At 36.8% G+C, this 17,496-nt stretch overlaps 6 protein-coding genes across 9 annotated transcripts; 5 read left to right on the forward strand and 1 right to left on the reverse strand.

Moving 5' to 3' along the window:
- The first annotated feature begins 64 nt into the window (after positions 1–64).
- LOC110863493 (UMP-CMP kinase 2, mitochondrial-like) lies at positions 65–1,415 on the forward strand. 2 transcript variants are annotated; one of them, XM_035846780.1, is made up of 5 exons: positions 65–290; positions 389–527; positions 599–800; positions 888–1,115; positions 1,238–1,415. In XM_035846780.1, the coding sequence occupies exons 1-5, from the start codon at positions 210–212 to the stop codon at positions 1,392–1,394; spliced, it is 807 nt and encodes a 268-aa protein (XP_035702673.1). In that variant the 5' UTR covers positions 65–209; the 3' UTR covers positions 1,395–1,415. The 2 variants fall into 2 exon arrangements, with proteins under 2 accessions (XP_035702673.1, XP_035702674.1); XM_035846781.1 differs by having other exon boundaries at positions 65–263.
- Positions 1,416–1,616: 201 nt separating this feature from the next.
- LOC110863490 (actin-binding protein IPP) lies at positions 1,617–5,527 on the forward strand. The gene is made up of 18 exons (XM_022112816.2): positions 1,617–2,132; positions 2,202–2,256; positions 2,355–2,444; positions 2,512–2,571; positions 2,632–2,710; positions 2,789–2,889; positions 2,974–3,038; positions 3,132–3,390; positions 3,466–3,511; positions 3,579–3,614; positions 3,708–3,796; positions 4,135–4,169; positions 4,309–4,474; positions 4,557–4,617; positions 4,689–4,773; positions 4,845–4,884; positions 4,959–5,179; positions 5,293–5,527. The coding sequence occupies exons 1-18, from the start codon at positions 2,001–2,003 to the stop codon at positions 5,401–5,403; spliced, it is 1,731 nt and encodes a 576-aa protein (XP_021968508.1). The 5' UTR covers positions 1,617–2,000; the 3' UTR covers positions 5,404–5,527.
- A 155-nt stretch (positions 5,528–5,682) lies between these two features.
- LOC110863170 (prolyl 4-hydroxylase subunit alpha-1) lies at positions 5,683–8,606 on the forward strand. The gene is made up of 10 exons (XM_022112417.2): positions 5,683–6,023; positions 6,125–6,306; positions 6,387–6,508; positions 6,583–6,807; positions 6,876–7,085; positions 7,170–7,493; positions 7,581–7,637; positions 7,731–7,793; positions 7,876–8,041; positions 8,482–8,606. Exons 1-10 carry the CDS (start codon positions 5,800–5,802, stop codon positions 8,550–8,552), a joined length of 1,644 nt encoding a protein of 547 aa, XP_021968109.1. The 5' UTR covers positions 5,683–5,799; the 3' UTR covers positions 8,553–8,606.
- Positions 8,607–8,712: 106 nt separating this feature from the next.
- On the forward strand, positions 8,713–11,292 carry LOC110849628 (RNA-binding protein 1). Of its 3 annotated transcripts, XM_022097067.2 has the most exons (6): positions 8,713–8,892; positions 9,378–9,998; positions 10,229–10,406; positions 10,469–10,484; positions 10,558–10,602; positions 10,700–11,292. In XM_022097067.2, the coding sequence occupies exons 3-6, from the start codon at positions 10,242–10,244 to the stop codon at positions 10,924–10,926; spliced, it is 453 nt and encodes a 150-aa protein (XP_021952759.1). In that variant the 5' UTR covers positions 8,713–8,892; positions 9,378–9,998; positions 10,229–10,241; the 3' UTR covers positions 10,927–11,292. The 3 variants fall into 3 exon arrangements, with proteins under 3 accessions (XP_021952759.1, XP_021952752.1, XP_021952767.1); XM_022097060.2 differs by lacking the exon at positions 9,378–9,998 and having other exon boundaries at positions 8,714–8,892; XM_022097075.2 differs by lacking the exon at positions 9,378–9,998 and having other exon boundaries at positions 8,714–8,892; positions 10,469–10,478.
- A 129-nt stretch (positions 11,293–11,421) lies between these two features.
- LOC110841893 lies at positions 11,422–13,592 on the forward strand. Its single transcript, XM_022087592.2, has 4 exons — positions 11,422–11,942; positions 12,075–12,301; positions 12,373–13,016; positions 13,105–13,592. The coding sequence occupies exons 1-4, from the start codon at positions 11,728–11,730 to the stop codon at positions 13,279–13,281; spliced, it is 1,263 nt and encodes a 420-aa protein (XP_021943284.1). The 5' UTR covers positions 11,422–11,727; the 3' UTR covers positions 13,282–13,592.
- Positions 13,593–13,603: 11 nt separating this feature from the next.
- Positions 13,604–16,311, reverse strand: LOC110841891. Its single transcript, XM_022087591.2, has 12 exons — positions 16,014–16,311; positions 15,758–15,901; positions 15,249–15,645; positions 15,111–15,156; positions 14,961–15,044; positions 14,835–14,894; positions 14,636–14,726; positions 14,548–14,572; positions 14,345–14,413; positions 14,201–14,273; positions 14,068–14,122; positions 13,604–13,981 (listed from the first exon to the last, which is right to left on the reverse strand). The coding sequence occupies exons 1-12, from the start codon at positions 16,071–16,073 to the stop codon at positions 13,751–13,753; spliced, it is 1,335 nt and encodes a 444-aa protein (XP_021943283.1). The 5' UTR covers positions 16,074–16,311; the 3' UTR covers positions 13,604–13,750.
- Positions 16,312–17,496: the final 1,185 nt, after the last annotated feature.

Consider the following 17,496-nt stretch of genomic DNA (forward strand, 5'->3'; position numbering starts at 1 on the left):
AAGGATAAGACAAAGATAATGAAAAGTGAGGTGGAATTGCAGCACTAATTTCATGGAGAGAAAGGAGAGAGGAGCGGAGCGGGAGAGTCCCACACGTGCACTTTTTTCTTGCATCATTCATACATATTTATTTACATGAAATCAGGAATAAACAAACTTCCAAACAAAATTTAGCTGAAATATAAAATTCAATTGACGCCAGTAATATCATGGCTGGCCCAAACAAACCCTTAGCAAATGTGGTTTACCGGAGTCTTGGACAAGTATGGGAAGCTTTGGGGCTCTATTCGGTGACACATTCACTTTGATTTACAGCATACATTTTATGCTAAAGAAAAACACAAATTTATAGCAAATTTCAAATGATTTTGATACAATTACTTAATAGCTATCGCCAGAAATAAAGCATTTGACTGCACTTTGCATTAATCGTGGACTGCTGGACAAATCTGCTGGAGAAAGCATCGCCACATCATTCAGAGACCGTTCGTGTCCATTCATTGTGATTGAGGGGATGGATGGCACAGGTAATATTTATACAAATGTAACCATATTTTTGTAATGAGTACCCATCAGCTTTATATATTTTATAAAACAGGAAAAACCACGTTGACAAAGTGTTTGGCAAGCAAACTGAATATGAAACAGATATCGACTCCACCGAAACTTCCTGAATTCCAGCAAGCCCGACCATTTTTTGATAACCAGCCGGAAAGTCTTCGACGAGCGTATTATTCTCTCGGAAATTACTTGGCTGCTCAAGATGTAGTTGATTGTAAAGGACCTGTTGTGATGGATAGGCATGTACATACATTTATCTATAGATAGCTTCTTTGTGCAGATGAGGTTTAATGCAATATTTGTTTAACATTTATTTTGTAATTAAGATTTTGGCACAGTACAGCTGCGTATGCAATGGCTCATCAAATAAAAACTTTGGGAGAACAGCCAAAGTCGGAAGATTTTATTTGGCCAGATGATCTCCTGAAACCAGACCTTGTAATTTTTCTTCAAGTATCTGAACAAGAGCGAATTAGACGTCATACTAATCGTAAAGATTTTACCAACACTGCAGAAGAACAAACACTAGCAGACAACGAATCATTTCGTAATAGGTACATACAATTTCATATGCATAATACCCTCGGGGGAATGACCTACTCAACACATATGCATAGTGAATTTGGTCAGGCTGTCAGAAATTAATTATTTCATTTGTATTGGTTTGTTTATTCAGTTTGACTGAAATTTACCGGAAGATAGCTGGTCCTAAATTTCTGGAGCTGAATGTCGACGGTGAGCAGCCACTCGTTGAAGACAAAATCTTAAAAACAGTGATTGAACATTTCCCTATGTTAGAATATGCTGAGAAGCAAACTGGTATGCATTGTTGAATAAATTCGTGTCATAATATATTTTGTTGGACATGTCTTTATTATGATCTTAAAATTGAGTCAAAATCACTCTTCAGAAATGTTGAGGACGTGACTCCAGAAATGTAATTCAGGGAAATGTGGCTAATCAATAAATGAGCTCTGACGTAAATGCATGATTTCTGTGAGTTTCCGTTAGATCCGTCCTGTAAAAAGAGAGAGAAGTCGCTCCAATCCTCAAAACCAACTCTTTTCCTCTCTTCTTATATCTATGTACTACTCTCATAAAAGCTCTCAAGTAAAACTGGGTTATGAGAGCACTAAACAACAGCCTGATTAGTATTATTTAGCTATATATTTCGATTTGTAAAGTATTAATTACTCAAAGTATTACTTCAAATATGTATTTTCATTGAATACTCGGCTATATTCAGCAGAGAAACTCATTGGAGAAAGAAAGGTCTCATTTTAGCAGTATAATGATATCTCAATTTTTACATTAAATACAACTGTTCAACTCTTCTACAAAAGCCTTATCTGTGTAACAATACCTTTTTGTTACGCCTATTAAGCCACACGTATTTGAGATTCATAAACTCAAACAAGCATTTATTAAAATTTTCGAAAATGTCGTGCAAGATTTTCAAATCTTCTTCCTCGTACTCTTCCAAGATATTGTCAAATTTATACGATCTCTGGCAGTCAGAGACATTTTTCGGGGACGGGGTTGAAATTTGCTGTGAGGGGAAAGTCTTTAAGGTGAAAATAAAATAAAATGACAAATATAAATACGTGATTACGTAAATGTACTAAATTTTTGTCTTTCAGGCGCATCGCAGTGTTCTTGCCTCAAGTAGTACGTATTTCCGAGCCATGTTCACAGGTACGAAATACATGCATTAACCAGTGATTAACCTCGATCACTTGCTCTCACTTTATTGAAGTTTAAACGTATTTATTTCTAAATTATTGCTGTTACAGTGGGAATGGCTGAAAAAGAAATGCAACAAATTGAACTAAGAAACATGTCTTCCGCAACATTTTCTAATCTACTGAACTTTATTTATACAGGTCAGAGCAACAATATTAGTAAATGACGTATTATTACTGATTTTCAAGTTTTTTTTGCAAAAAATAGGTGAAATATGCCTTGCAGCGACAACTGTTCAAGAAGTTTTATCAGCAGCGGATATGATTGGTATGTATGCTTATTCTTATCATTAAATACCTCTGTTTAATCGTGTTATTTTATATTCAGGCCTTTCTGAAGTAGTAGAGTCTTGCACAGATTATCTTAAGAATGAGCTTCACCCCACAAATTCAATTGGAATTTTTCGGTATTATCAACAATACATGCTGGACGATATATGAAGTATTTTTCTATACGAAATAACTAAGATTATGTTGAATTCCAGATTTGCAGAAAGTCTACAATTGGCTGCATTGTCCAATTTTGCCTTGTCTTATATTTATCGCCATTTCCCTGAAGTTTGTGAACAAGAAGAATTTTTTGAAGGTTAGAAATTATTATTATTAATAATTCATCTTGATGAATTTTATACTTGATGTTCCTTTTAATGTTACATTTTCATTGTTTTAGCACCAAAAAACGTAGTATTACAATTTATCGAGAGTGAGGAGCTGACAATTGACTCAGAGTTTCAGGTATTTTTGGTTAAATTTTTGCATGCAATATATAACATTGGACCAAAGTGGATTGATTTTGCATTTTATAATTTAAAAAAATATTTTGTTTAGATCCTGTCTGCAGCAGTCAAGTGGCTTATTTATGACTTACAAGATCGAAAACATCATGTATTTGAGATTCTTAGCAAAGTCCGTTTGCCTTTGATTCCGTCAACACTTTTGCAAACCTTCACGGAAAAACAAACCGACCCTAGTTTACAATGCGCTCTTCGATGCCTACAAAAAGATTTATCAGGAAAACGTGGATATTTAGTTACTCTGACGGCGCAGCCCCGTCGTAATGCAAAAAAACATGTATACGTCATTGGAGGTGAAAATTCATATATGATACATACACTCTCATAATATTGAATGATTCAAAATGACTTAAAATGGTTTTCAATAGGTTCGCAAAGGGCTTTAGGGTCAGGGTGGAAGCAACTTTCCGAGACGTATGCCAATCACATTTAATATTTTGTCTTGTTTATGTATTTACAAAGATACTGATAATATCATTAGGACGCTGGACAGTGTTATCTGCTTGGACACCTTCCAGTGAGTTTACAAATAACATATTAACCTATTCAAATCTTGATTTTTTTTCTAATTTAATTGACGAGGTTTTACAGTTTTATATTCTGTGTTCAGAAAAACATGGACCACAATGTCCCCGATGGATATCGAAAGAATTCTGCCTGGCGTTGCTGCCTTAGAAGGATTAATTTATGTCGTTGGTGGTAAGAAGAATATATGTTTTTAAATTTTATTTAGTTGGATTTTACTCAAACCAGTTGATTACCAAATTAAGTTAGTTACCCAAAATCTAAAATGATTACCAAACCCCTTGAAGATGCGCAAGTTCGCAAATAAATTTCAAGTCAAATTTGTTTGCCAACTTGCGAACTTTTGTTTTTTGCTAACGTATCGTAAGAAAACTCGTAATGAATGCCGAATCACGAAATGCATGCGGTCGGACTGTAAATTCCTAGTCTTTCAGAACTTTGTGCGGTACAAAACATTCATGTACCTCGGAGTAATCTGGTTAATTATAATTTATGCTTTATTCAATGTGTAGGTGAACAAGAATCCAAAATCTTGGCCAATGGCGAGGTATTAATACAATAATATTTTGGAAATTCTTAATAAGCACAAAGATTCGTGACGACTGTATTTGTGAATGAATATGTGCATTATAATAAAATATATATCACAAAACATATTACATAAACCTATGTAAATAAATCTGCAGGTTTACAATCCTCAAGAAGATTCATGGACACCAATCGAACCAATGGTGGTTCCGAGATGCGCTTTTGGCTTAAGTGGTTTTGAAAACCATTTGTATGCCTTTGGTGGATGGGTAGGAGAGGATATCGGAGGAAGTATTGAACGCTACGATCCACAGTCTAACGAATGTATGTATTTGATGTAGTATAGAATTCCAAACCCGCTTTCTTCTAGTTATGCAGTCAATGATTAAACTATTTTATTGAATAGGGAAATTAATTGGAAACATGGAAGAGCCAAAGTTTAGCATGGGAATATGCACGCACGAGGGGTAACATTTTATTGTGAAAACAGTTGTAAAAAGCTTGCAAAAGTTAATTATATGAACATTGTTGATCATAGATTAATTTACGTAGTCGGGGGTTGTACTCACCAAACCAGGCACTTGAAAGAATTGTTGTCTTACAACCCAGTAACATCTGAATGGGTAGGTGATCTATTTTTTTTCTTCTTTTAGACGATACTTATTCTGAAATTATATAAAACAATTTTACACAGGAAATGCTGAGCCCAATGAAAGTTCCTCGTTCGCAAATGGGTACAAACGAAACATATAATAAATAATATATAATACATCATGAACAAAATGTCACAAATTCATAATATTATCAGGATTGACCGTACTCGATGGACATTTATATTCAATTGGGGGAAGTAGTAAGCATGCAGAAGTGTTGAGGTCTGTTGAAAAGTACATATTTGAAGAAGATAAATGGGTCGAAGTTGCTAGTCTAAAATTTCCACGAGCAAATCCAGCAGTGGGTTCTGTGGATGGGAAAATCTATGTCATCGGAGGAGACAAACAATTAGAACATAACTTCTTCAGGGCGCAGGTCTGATGTTAATTATATTTATGACGCGCGATAATAATATTTTAACGAATTTCTATAATAATGTGTAAGTTTAGTTGAGATATTGATATTTGTAAATTAATTATTTGCAACAGGTAACGCTCGCCTCTGTTGAAGTGTACGACCCACTGTCGGATACTTGGGAAGAATGTCAAAATCTAAATCTTCCAGAATCAAGAAGTGAAGCTGGCTATGTCGTCATATGAGTGGATATCAAGTGCTACTATTGTTCTAATCATTTTGACAAGCTTATGTGCTTTATACATGCATGTATGTGCAAACCAAATGGATATTCATCGTCCGAGAAATAAAACCAAATATACGCCTATATATGTTTATGTGATTACATTGCCAAGCTTATTTTTCTTGCATTTTCTTCAATCTCTGAATCTTAGTTAGCCAGCAAGTGAATCCGTTTTTTGTGCCTATTTCATGCAACAACCGGTTTCTTCCAGGTTCAGTGATTTCCTTTTACATACATGCATACTGGAAGACAGTTTTAGGTTCTTGACAGGTGGAAATTTTAAACATGTGGGAGTAGACAGTCGAGAAGTATAGATAGTCGTGGATCATCTTATTTAGATTGGAAATTAGTAAATATTATGGAAAATCCGTTTGCCTCACCGTGGTTATTTGCGACACTACTTTGCCTCACTAGTCAAGGTATTGCAGTACTTGGTCCAGTAAGTATCGCATCCAGTCAACCAGCTCCTTACGCCTTATCTCCGACATATCTGCAATACCTATCCCAGCAAGAACGCAAAGTTTATAATGCCATGAAAAAATACGAACAAGAATTGGAGCATAGATTGGCACTTGTTAAAAAGTTGGTGTTGGATATCAATTTTTCATATGCGAATTGTATTGAGTTAATAAAATATACATATGTCCATAGTTCATTTGTCTCGATATTTCCCTAATATGCAGGTACACCCGAGACTATGAGAAATCGACGATATTGGGAACATCATTTTTAGGGGAGAGTGTTCGTAATAAAGAGAGAGACAGCATTATCTCGCAACATCCAATCCTAGCCTTCCGAATGTTGAATCGATATGCAAACGAATTTAACGAGATTGGGAAACATATAGCAGAGAATGCAGAACAAGGTTTAGTATTATATGCTAAAATTTTATATTTTTACATACTTGAGCAGTAATATTATTAAATCATTATTACTTACAATTAGTGTCGTCCGCAATTGTTCATGAAGCTGAAGGAGTTCACGGGTTTCCAAAGTTTGCAGATGTGGAAGATGCAATAATATCAGTTTTAAGAATGCAATTCATGTATGACTTGAGATCCAGCGATGTGAGGAATTGTTTGTTTAGAACTTGTTTAATAAACTATTTATGGCGCATGATAATGCATTATAATGTTTGTAGATAGCGGAAGGGAAAATACCGGGAGTATTATTGAACACGGCTGTAAAACTGACGACTGAGCATTGTTACCGAATTTCCAAAACTGCCCAAAAGCTAAAATATTACACGTTAGCGCTTGAGTGGTTTGATGTTACAAAATCAAGATTTGAACGTGATTTTCAGGAAGAGCATACGGCCTTCAACGCCTCCAGTATAGACCAAGATATATTAGAAACTATTGCTGAAGTTCGTAATGCATGTGTTTTCGCGATAAAAATCCTGAATTGAAAAAAGTTCCGTCTTATAATTTTTAGCATAATCGAGAATATCAACAACTTTACGATGAGGGACACGAGTATATTTTTGCTAAGCGAATTCGGACAGCAAGCGGTCCAAGGCCGATGACACTGCGAACTCAAATGGTCAACGAATTATCCGGTCTACACCTGGACGAAGATGACCCAGAATATTATCAATCCATTTATGCCAAACACATTGCTCTGTGCAATGGACAAAACTTTCAGGTAGTATACATAAATCAAATCTACATATATTACAAAAAGTACACCTTTTGACTCCCAAAAATTGTCTATATGTACGTATTACAGTCCAGAAGAGAGCTTGCAAAGTTGAAATGCTGGCAAGACTCGAACAGAATTGGAGAATATTGGAGAATCCGGCCTCTAAAAATTGAGCAAGTTAACAGCAACCCTGAAATTATTCAGATCTATGACATTTTGCCTGACAAATGGATATCACACCTCAAGGCGATAGCATTCTCAGCCTTAGAACGTGCCCCCACTGGTCCCAATGCTACCCCTCGAACAGCAGCATATTCATGGTTCAAGGATCAAGATATCCCTCAAGTGCCGATTTCTCGAAGAATTGAACTCATCACGGGTCTCAATGTTGTGGGAATGAAGGCTGCAGAGGCATTATAATTATGAACAATGATATTTATTAAACTAATGTAATGAATAATGATTCCAATGCAAAATATGCTTCATCTGTGAATATAGGCTTTACAAGTTGCGGCTTATGCATTTGGAGGTCACGTTGAACTACATTTTGACTCAGTATGTATTTACAGTTGAAATTAATTTCGCTTATCTCCCCGCAGACCCGACTAATATTTTTTCGGTTGAGTGTTTACGTTATTTTATTTTCAGAAAGGTCCAGATGATCCCAACCCTGACCCAAAGGGTGACAGGGTCACTACATTTCTCATCTACGTGAGTGTGCATTCATACTAGCAAACAAGTAACACAAAGTAGTTTCAATAATTAATAAAATGACCCATGATCTTGCACATAGTTAAATGACGTGTCAGTTGCTGGACTCACAACATTTCCGAAACTAGGATTTGCAGTGAAACCTGTGAAAGGTTCTGCAGTTTTGTGGTATACAAATACGCCTAACGGTCCAGTGGATAAGTGGACACTTCATGGTGCTTGTCCGTTGATAAGTGGTCATAAATGGAGTAAGTTTGTAAAATACGTAAACTCTGGTCGATTTTTGTTCGAAAGGAATTATTTTTTTGAAATGCGGGGTGCAAGAAATTGTAAATTGCAAGACATGTCAAAGTAATTGTATTCAATTACTACAATAGGAAAAATTGTATTATCAATCTTACTAAACTAGTACAAGATTATATGCCTGAAAATTAGGCAACTGTGAGTAAGTATGTAGAAAAGCGTTCCAGCTCTTCATGCCAAGTTCGAGGCAGAAGTTTTTTGCACATATTTATTAGACGGTCCGAATTTTAAGTTGAGCAACAGCATTTTACAAATTATTGCACAAGCAATACTTCAGGAGATGAAAGAAGTTTACATTAATTTGACTGATACATACGTTTCCTTCATCGAGCAACGAAATAATACTTTTATGATGTAACTAATTATTCTCAATGTTTATTTCTAGTCGCCACAAAGTGGACTCACAGCAATGAGAATATTTTTAAACGGCCTTGTGGCCTTGTTCCTTCAGACTAGTGTTTAAATAGTACGGAATAAAAACTTTGAAAAAATAAATCGATGCAATTGATATCTTACTGTGTCATCGTCTCTGAATTAATTTTGAAGTAAGTAGAAGCTATTCACTCTCATGCGAGAATGCCGATGGTGCCCTCTGCCAGACATGGATATGAACGAATGAAGCGCCGGTTTCTCGTTCATTCTCCTCCATCTAAATTGTCAGAGCACCTCGCTATTGTTCTTATTTAAGGAAACCAAGTATTTGTATACTTCTGAACAATTTAATACTAATCTTGTGTCCAAAGAGACTTGGGGGATCGTACTCACTCCCATAAGACGACTTGAATTAGCTAGTTGGGTAAGTTTTTGCTTGAGAATTTCGTAACATGTTTTACCAAAATCGTTTGTTGTTTCGACATGAACAGTTCATGATGAACAATTAATTCAAGGGTCTTGTACAATTTTTATCTGTAATACTTTGGAATATACTCACGTGATACGGCCATGTTGAGCACAAACGAAGGAAGAATAGACGCATAATATATCAATAATGTATTATTTGATTTAATTGGTACACAATTTTTGATTCAATCAAAAATTAGAGCCAGCTTAATTATTTATTAATTATTTCATGTTCTGCTAGGTTTTTACATTATTTTAATTCCGACTGAATGGACTACTTCGAAATCAAGTTTCCCTGATAAGTATAAACAATAGAATTATGCAGTAGATAGGAAATAAGGACGACTCCGGACTCCGGAGTCCGGAGTGGGAGTGAGGAATATAGTTTGTTTTAATTTGTTAATTATTTATGAGGTGATTAAGTATTGATTATTTGTTCAGAGTATCTCCGCGTCACCTACTGACGACTGGCAGTCTCTTACAAAAGTCCTCCCACCCAGCACAACAGACCTACGACTCCACTCAGTACCCACCCACCAGTATACAGAAAATTGGTTGATAGTAGATTCTCCCTCCTCACTCCATCCACTCTAAAACCACTTCTGCCTCCTCCTCCCACTGCTACACGAAACTCTACCAAGCCGCCGAGCACCCCTGACATCGTCGTGTCATCATCACTGTACTGCAGTTTTTTGCAGCTCTAGAACCCACCTATCTACACCACTGCTACTACTTCGACTACTACATGGCGTCGAATCTCGTCGCATCCTCCTCGCCTTTGTAGACTCATCGGCATTAAGCTCGCCACCATCTCATTACTTGCAAATCACCTCCAATCCGCCCTTCTTTTATCAATCAATCAATCAAGTTGTAGGCGCCGACACATTCCTCCCACCTCCTGATAGCTCATGCGTTGGTCTGCCGACCTACGCATTGTTCACCTATTGTTGTGCATTTGTCGTTTGTAGTCGTATTCGTTTAAAAATGTTACAATCAACCGACATTCATCATACCGCAATTAAACCATCTGTCTTACCAGCGTCTCTCTCTTGCTTCCTGATGGTTAGTATATTTAATTTAGTTTTCGTTTTCTTTTTTTATAATATCGAGTTGATAATATATATCGCTGAAAAATAGTTTTTGCTTTCTGGTGGGAAGTTGGGTGGCGTGATAATAGGAGAATAATGATCATTATTATTCAAATAAAAATAACCGCAATATAACGAGTATTAATATAAGTTTGAAATTAATTAATCTTGTTATATTTTTTCTTTGCATATAAAACACAATAGGACAAAGACAAATATGTCAAGACATCAAGAATGGGATGTGCGATGCAAGGTTTACGTTGGAAACTTGGGGAACAATGCGTCGAAAACAGAATTGGAAGCCATTTTCTCTCACTATGGTCCTCTCAAGAACGTCTGGGTCGCTCGAAACCCTCCAGGGTTCGCGTTTATTGAATTTCAAGTAAGCCTTTATTAATATGTCAACAAATATCAAATAGTTAATATAAAGTGGTTGAATTTCAGGATCCAAGAGGTAAGGGTAAGCTATTTGGTCATTTTTCATTACTTTTTGTTCTTGATGGCTCGCCGTAAGTGAATTTTACATAAACTAGATGCTGAGGATGCAGTGAGAAACTTGGATGGCACTCGAATCGGAGGTATGTGTGTGGTGTATTTATTTAATGCAATCGTAACTTATTAAAGAGTAAAATTTGTCTTTGAGTTGACTGATCATTGAATTACTTTCATTTCCAGGATGCCGAGTACGAGTTGAAATGTCAACAGGGCGAAGTCGAGATCGTCGTCCCCCACCACGTGGAAGCAGTGGCGGAGGAGGAGGTGGTGGAAGATATAGGAGCAGATCGCGGTCTCCTCCTCCTCGAGGAGGTCGAAGAGGAGGCAGATCTTTCAGTCGAAGTCCACGACGTTCGCGTTCATTCTCTCCACGACGTCGAGACAGGTCTGGATCCCGCAGCGATTAAACGCGATAAAACCATATCTCATGCCAGTTGTTTTAGTTTTATACTATATATTGTGTGTTTTCTTATTCAACTACACGGTTTCAGTCAACTTTGCATTTTTCATCTCTGTCAGAATGTAAGTTCAGTTAAAGTACACTTTATGTTCGCAATGATGATGCGTGTATAAACGATATTGTAGTATTTTTATTTGTAGTTGGTTATTTTACTTTCTGTTATTTTACTCATTTAATTCAGTACTAAATCTATTATGCATTTCAAAATCGATTGTACAACATCAACTTGTGTTTCTAATTAGTGACATATTCGGAGAAGTATGATTAATAATTTATACTTGCATAAGTTGCTAATAAAAAAACTTAAAAACTATTCTGATATAATGGGGACGTATTTATGTAGGAGCATGCATATGATGCACAAGATTGCGTACTTAATTTCTGCTAACTAGTGGAATATGGTATTGTCTTGTTAAAATTCATCTATCATACAAACTAAGTTGTAAATTAATTCGGTTGGATTCATTGTTTGCTGATCCCATAAAAAGCTTATCTTGTTTTATGGTTATTGAGTTCAAAGATCATGCACATGGACATCGTTCGATTTGCCTCATACTAAGTACTTGCTAATTGATCGTTATCAACATAAAATATTGGATGCATTTTAAAGCGGATACATACAATCCCAGTGCAGCAGTAGTCTCAGTTCTCTAACCGAGATCATCTATCACGCAGAAAAATAATATCATAAACGTGTCGTAAAAATAATTGTATTTAAAGACTTCATTTAAAATCAATTTTGTTATCAATGTCGTTGTGCCCACACTTTTTACCAGAATATTTCTGCAAAGTGCACGAAGTTCTGGTTGCATTTCATCCACAAATCTCTCAAACGCCGATTCATGAGATAAGTAGTCGATTAGTAGCACGGAATGTAATTACTGAAAATGAGTATTACGACATTTTGCTGGTTAATACCAATTGTCTCAAGTCTGAAAAGCTAATCAATATCATTTCAAAACGGTAAGAAAAACAGATAAAAATTCCGTTGAATATACGTAAGTTGCGTATTTATTGAAGCGAACATGCATGGATAAACTCGAGCAATATATGTAATTTTTATGAAGTGACTTTTCCTATGCACGTTCTACATAGGTTACCAGGTTTTGAATGTTTCGTTTTGATTTTGATGGAAGAAAATTACCAGTCCTGGTTATCCGAGGAGCTATTTAATGCATACATTCGTCATGTAGTCGAACACATAAAGCGATTAAAGAGTTCCAAGAAATGTACATGTCCTTCTTCTGCATCCGAATCAGAATGGAATCTTTTCGCCACTGTCAAGAACAAGCTTGCAAATGCTGCAGAAGCAGTTGACCATTGTAAGTACGCTCATAGTTATTTCCACAAAAATATCATGAAACGGGTGTATAATTGCAGTAATTAAATTAAGGTTTATATAATGTTGGAACCTCCATGGGTTTTATGGATCAGACGATTTTCCCAACTAAAAATTTTTTGGAGCCCATTAATAAAAGACTGCCATTTTTAGTAAGAGGTGGGATGAGTTCGGAAACGAATATTCAGAAAATCTTGGACCATCCCAAGAATGAATGTACGGTCATCTCCCCAATCGAAAATATGTTAGAGCCGTCTATTACTGTCGTAAATATCTGCAAGGTCGAGGAAGTAGAAAATTTAGATTGTGCTATTAATGCAAATAATAATGATGTCCAGATTTTGGAAGAAAACGAGCGCACATCAACTCATGATGATATTGGTGACGGGGACGACAACGTTGATTTAATAATGGTCAGTGCTCAAGAACTTTCCAAAAATTCTGCTAGAATTCATGGCTGGACAGCAAGGTCGAGCGAAGATTTTAACCCGGATAGCAAATCAAATTCTAGAACGCATCAGGGAAATTGGAGCCCTTGTAATGATCTGGAATGGGATAATTATGACATGGTGACAAACAGCCTTATTCAGAGCCAAAAGTATACTTCATCAGCACCCTCTGAAAAACCAATTGCGTTGGATATATGCCAACAAAGTCTTTCGTCTCCATCAACGAAACAATTGCAACGTAAATTTGGGGTGCGTTGAAAATAAATTACAAAGTAGTAGGGCATGAATTAGTGGTATTGATCATATAGTAATTATCATCTCCAAATATTTCTCATAGAAGAACGAGTCTCAGAAAAATCCCACGTCCCCGGATGTACGGTTCAACAGGTTGACTAGTAAAAGAGGGGCACGGACACCAGCCGCTTTAAATACCACGAGCAGACCAAGAATTTCTCCCTCGGATTATGCTACTGTTCAAAAGTCAATTGAATGGTGCAATAAAACTTACAAGTAATAAAGGCTGAAATAAAGATAACTTGACTGTACAATACATATGTACACAGGTGTAATTACTAATTAGATGTTGTGATAAAATCTCTGTAATATTTAAACGTGGGCACTTCCAGAAATATTAAGATCAACACCAGATCAAAAATACTATCGAGAAATAATTCAACTGAACTGACAAAATAATATAAATAAAAAATAAATATCTAGTATTGACAAATGTTTAACTAACAAGAGCACAGTCCAAGATGTGCCTGTCTTAAATGTTCCGGTTTTAACTCTGGCTTTGGTTATTAAATTAATGTTAGGTAAGAAAAATATGTAAATTGTAGATTTATTTTAATTGCTTTATTAATCGCAAGATGTATGCACCAAAAATGAACAAAGTATACAATGAGGATACAAACATGATAATGTGTGCAGGTAGCAGTGCATAAGTTTTGTATTGCATACATATTATGCAAATCCGGTTCAAGTCAATGAACCAACACATCATGCATTGCATATTTCCACGCATAAATTCGGGCAATTTTATCAAAGGTGGGTCTATCATTAGAATATAAATTGGCAATTTCTGGCTCCATGTTTGTTGGGAGATATGGATCTGTAAGTAAGCTTTGCACGGAGAGAAGGATCTGTGGTATTGTCAAGGCTAAGGTCCAATTGTGAAGAATACAGTCTATTCCTATATCCCCGTGGCGAGAGACCTAAGAGACATTCAGTTGTAATGTAGATACTGCGTACTACATAGGCCAAATTAGTTAGTATAGTAGTAGCTCAATTGATTACTTACATTAGGATGCAGAATTCTTGTTAGAAATCTGACAACAGGAGGTTTTAAAGGGTAGCTGAAAATAACAGAGAGAACCATGAGTTAAATATACTTACATACACCGTGGATAACTTGATATTGACATCAGTCTTACTCATGAGGCACTTTTAGATTCAAGTAGAATACTGCTCCTTGATACGGGCTTTGGGGAGGTCCACTTATTCGTGCTGAACCGATTATCAACATAACAGTTTGTGTTACTGGTTTTACAATAGTGCAGATAAGTTTTGTTACGTACCGAGCCAGTTGTAATTTAACTCATCAAGGGGAATAGCTTCGATTCCCTCAGGATGATCAACGCGAAGCCCTTTAGATTAATATACAATTAAATTATTTGTTAATAATCTCTTCATAAAGATACATTTCATTTATCTAGTGAGTTTATACAGATGTGCATGGATAAAAGTCATGTATTTCAACAAGAAAAATCACAAGACTTACACTTTAATTCTTTATGCAGGCGGACCTAAATTACATGTTTAGGAATTAGTATATAGCCGGCTGGATTGAAGCAGCTTGAGACACTTACAGATCGAAGACTTCGGACAGGTTGAAAATCATCAAAGGGAAGATGTAGTGCCAGATTGATGAAACACAACTTGCACGGAACACTATCGATGCTACAACAAGAAAGTTAGCGATCAATCTATTAATCTTAATAACCCAAAACTTGATTGGTATAAATACGGAATTTGAAGTGTAGATAAAATACTTTTATAATTACTTACAAGTCACAGTAAACAGCATACCAGTCTGTTACAATATAAATTGGATGGAACAATGGCCACCTGAGCAAATTTCAACATTTTCATCAATCTTAAAGTCAAATTGGCAAATATTTAGCCGGATATTACCTGAGCTCAACATATTCTTTCCATTTTGAATTAGGGTTTTGATCCAGCACAATTGCTTTCCATTTTCTACTCACTTTAGAAGCACTATGAGGAATAATAATTATAAATAATAGTAAATATAAATAATAATTAAAATAATTGAAAATTTACAGCAATAATGAGATGTCGTCCAATTTTCTAAAAATTACTGCCCAAACTGCCCAAAAAATTATTTTAAAGGTATACTATTAGTACAAGCATGTTCGAGCATAGGTACATACATAATACAATCATTCGTGTTTTCATTACTTTCTGGTGGTATTCTCAGGGACATGTCTTCGGAGGTTGGAATAGTTTCATACAAAGGTCTCGGTAAGGTAAGGCGATCTATTTGGTTGTTAAGTCTATCTTGTGGGCGAGAAGGTGGTGAAAGTCGTGATGAGACACGAATTCCAGGAAAAAAATGACGCATTTGAACAAACGCCATGGGTTCATCAGAATCCGGATTTTGTTGGCCGGGCTCAGGAGGTTCAAGAAGAACAGGATCTGCAACTGCCAGTTCCATTTCCTCGTCTTCTTCTGCAGGTGAAAGTGGGGGACTGGCAGCTTGATATGGATCACCGCCACCTACGTTGTTGGCAGCTCGATTCGAAGGTCCAGCAGCTTCTTCTGACGGTTCATCATTTCCGGAATCACCATCATCTTTCTAAACATGAATGATATTTTATATTACTTACAATTCTCTCATCAATATTTAAAGCCAAGCGGACTTTCTCGGATGGTGGATGATTGTTTGATGGATGATTGTTTTTACATACCTCGCCAAACCACGAACCCGGCCATCTCACAGTTCTTTGAAAAAGTTCTAAATCTTCAGAAAATAAAAACTCGTGGCACGTAGCACACACTGGCTCCCCAAAGTTCGGTCCGTAGTATCCGTTACAATAAAAACATGAGGAATGCTAAATGAAAACAAATATATATTGTTTATGAATAAACAATGATTGGAATCGTTTTGGTTTGAAGATAGCCAGATTGAATTTACACAGTAAAGATTTATGTTTTCCATCTTACGTGAACATCCAAAGGATCATTTAGTTGTTCATCCAAATTGAAAGTTTGAATGAAATCCATTGTCACTACCGAGTTCCGAGTTAATCCATTCTTTAAGTATACCTGAAAGGCATGGATTTGCTTTGAAGATTTGGCTTTACTGGACAATTTGTAGCACTTTTCGCTAAAAGGGTCACACCAATTCAAGTTCAATATAGCAAGTCAATTAATTTTTTTAGTAACCAATGCCGTCGATGGTCATCTGATGTACATACGCACCTAAAACGTGATACAAGAATTTTATTGTTGTGAGTTGAGATTGAGATCAAATCTGCCGGCTGTAAATCCACTTCGGGTTACATTGACTTCTGAAATGTGGCGGGCCTCAGCGCCTAGCACCTCAGGCCACAGCACCTAGCGCCTACTTAGTTGGCCACAACGCCTAGCCCCTAAATAAGTGGGCCACAGCGCCTAACGCCTAAATAAGTAGGCCGTAGCGCCTAGCGCCTACTAAGCTGGCCACAGCGCCTACACTCAGCGCCTATGGGGTAAATTGAGAAAGTCAGAGAAACATCAATACGAGACTGGCAAAATTACAGAAAATGTCATATATAGCTGAAATACGGGGATGACTTTTTTGGGGTAAAGTTAGATGTCTGGGGTAAGCTGAGATTTCTAGTTTCTAGCTACTACTAACTAGTTTTTCTAGCTAGTTCTCCTAGCTAGCTCTCCTAGCTAGTTCTTCTACCTAGCTCTCCTAGCTAGCTCTCCTAGCTAGTTCTCCTAGCTAGTTCTTCTAGCTAGCTCTCCTAGCTAGTTCTTCTAGCTAGCTCTCCTAGCTAGTTCTTCTAGCTAGCTCTCATAGCTAGTTCTTCTAGCTAGCTCTCCTAGCTAGTTCTTCTAGCTAGCTCTCCTAGCTAGTTCTTCTAGCTAGCTCTCCTAGCTAGTTCTTCTAGCTAGTTCTTCTAGCTAGCTCTCCTAGCTAGTTCTTCTAGCTAGCTCTCCTAGCTAGTTCTTCTGTTAACTAGGATTGCCAGCTAGGACTGCTAACTAGGATTGCCAGCTAGGACTGCTAGCTAGGATTGCTAGCTAGGACTGCTAGCTAGGATTGCCAGCTAGGACTGCTAGGATTGCCAGCTAGGATTGCCAGCTAGGACTGCTAGGATTGCCAGCTAGGACTGCTAGCTAGGATTGCTAGGTAGGATTGCCAGCTAGGACTGCTAGGATTGCCAGCTAGGACTGCTAGCTAGGATTGCTAGCTAGGATTGCCAGCTAGGACTGCTAGCTAGGATTGCCAGCTAGGATTGCTAACTAAGAATGCTAGCTAGGACTGCTAGGTAGGAGTGCTAGCTAGAATAGCAACGCTTTCCGCGTACCTAGTTTAACTAACCTAACCTTCTCGCTTCGCTCGCTTACTACGAACAATACCCCAATATGGGGCATAATTACGATAATAGTTGACACACTTTTCCCCAATATTCTAGCAATGCTCAATAAATTTGCC

The sequence above is a fragment of the Folsomia candida genome, unplaced genomic scaffold (assembly GCF_002217175.1).
Source record: "Folsomia candida strain VU population unplaced genomic scaffold, ASM221717v1 Fcan01_Sc001, whole genome shotgun sequence".
In the NCBI taxonomy this organism is placed as follows: Eukaryota; Metazoa; Arthropoda; class Collembola; order Entomobryomorpha; family Isotomidae; genus Folsomia; species Folsomia candida.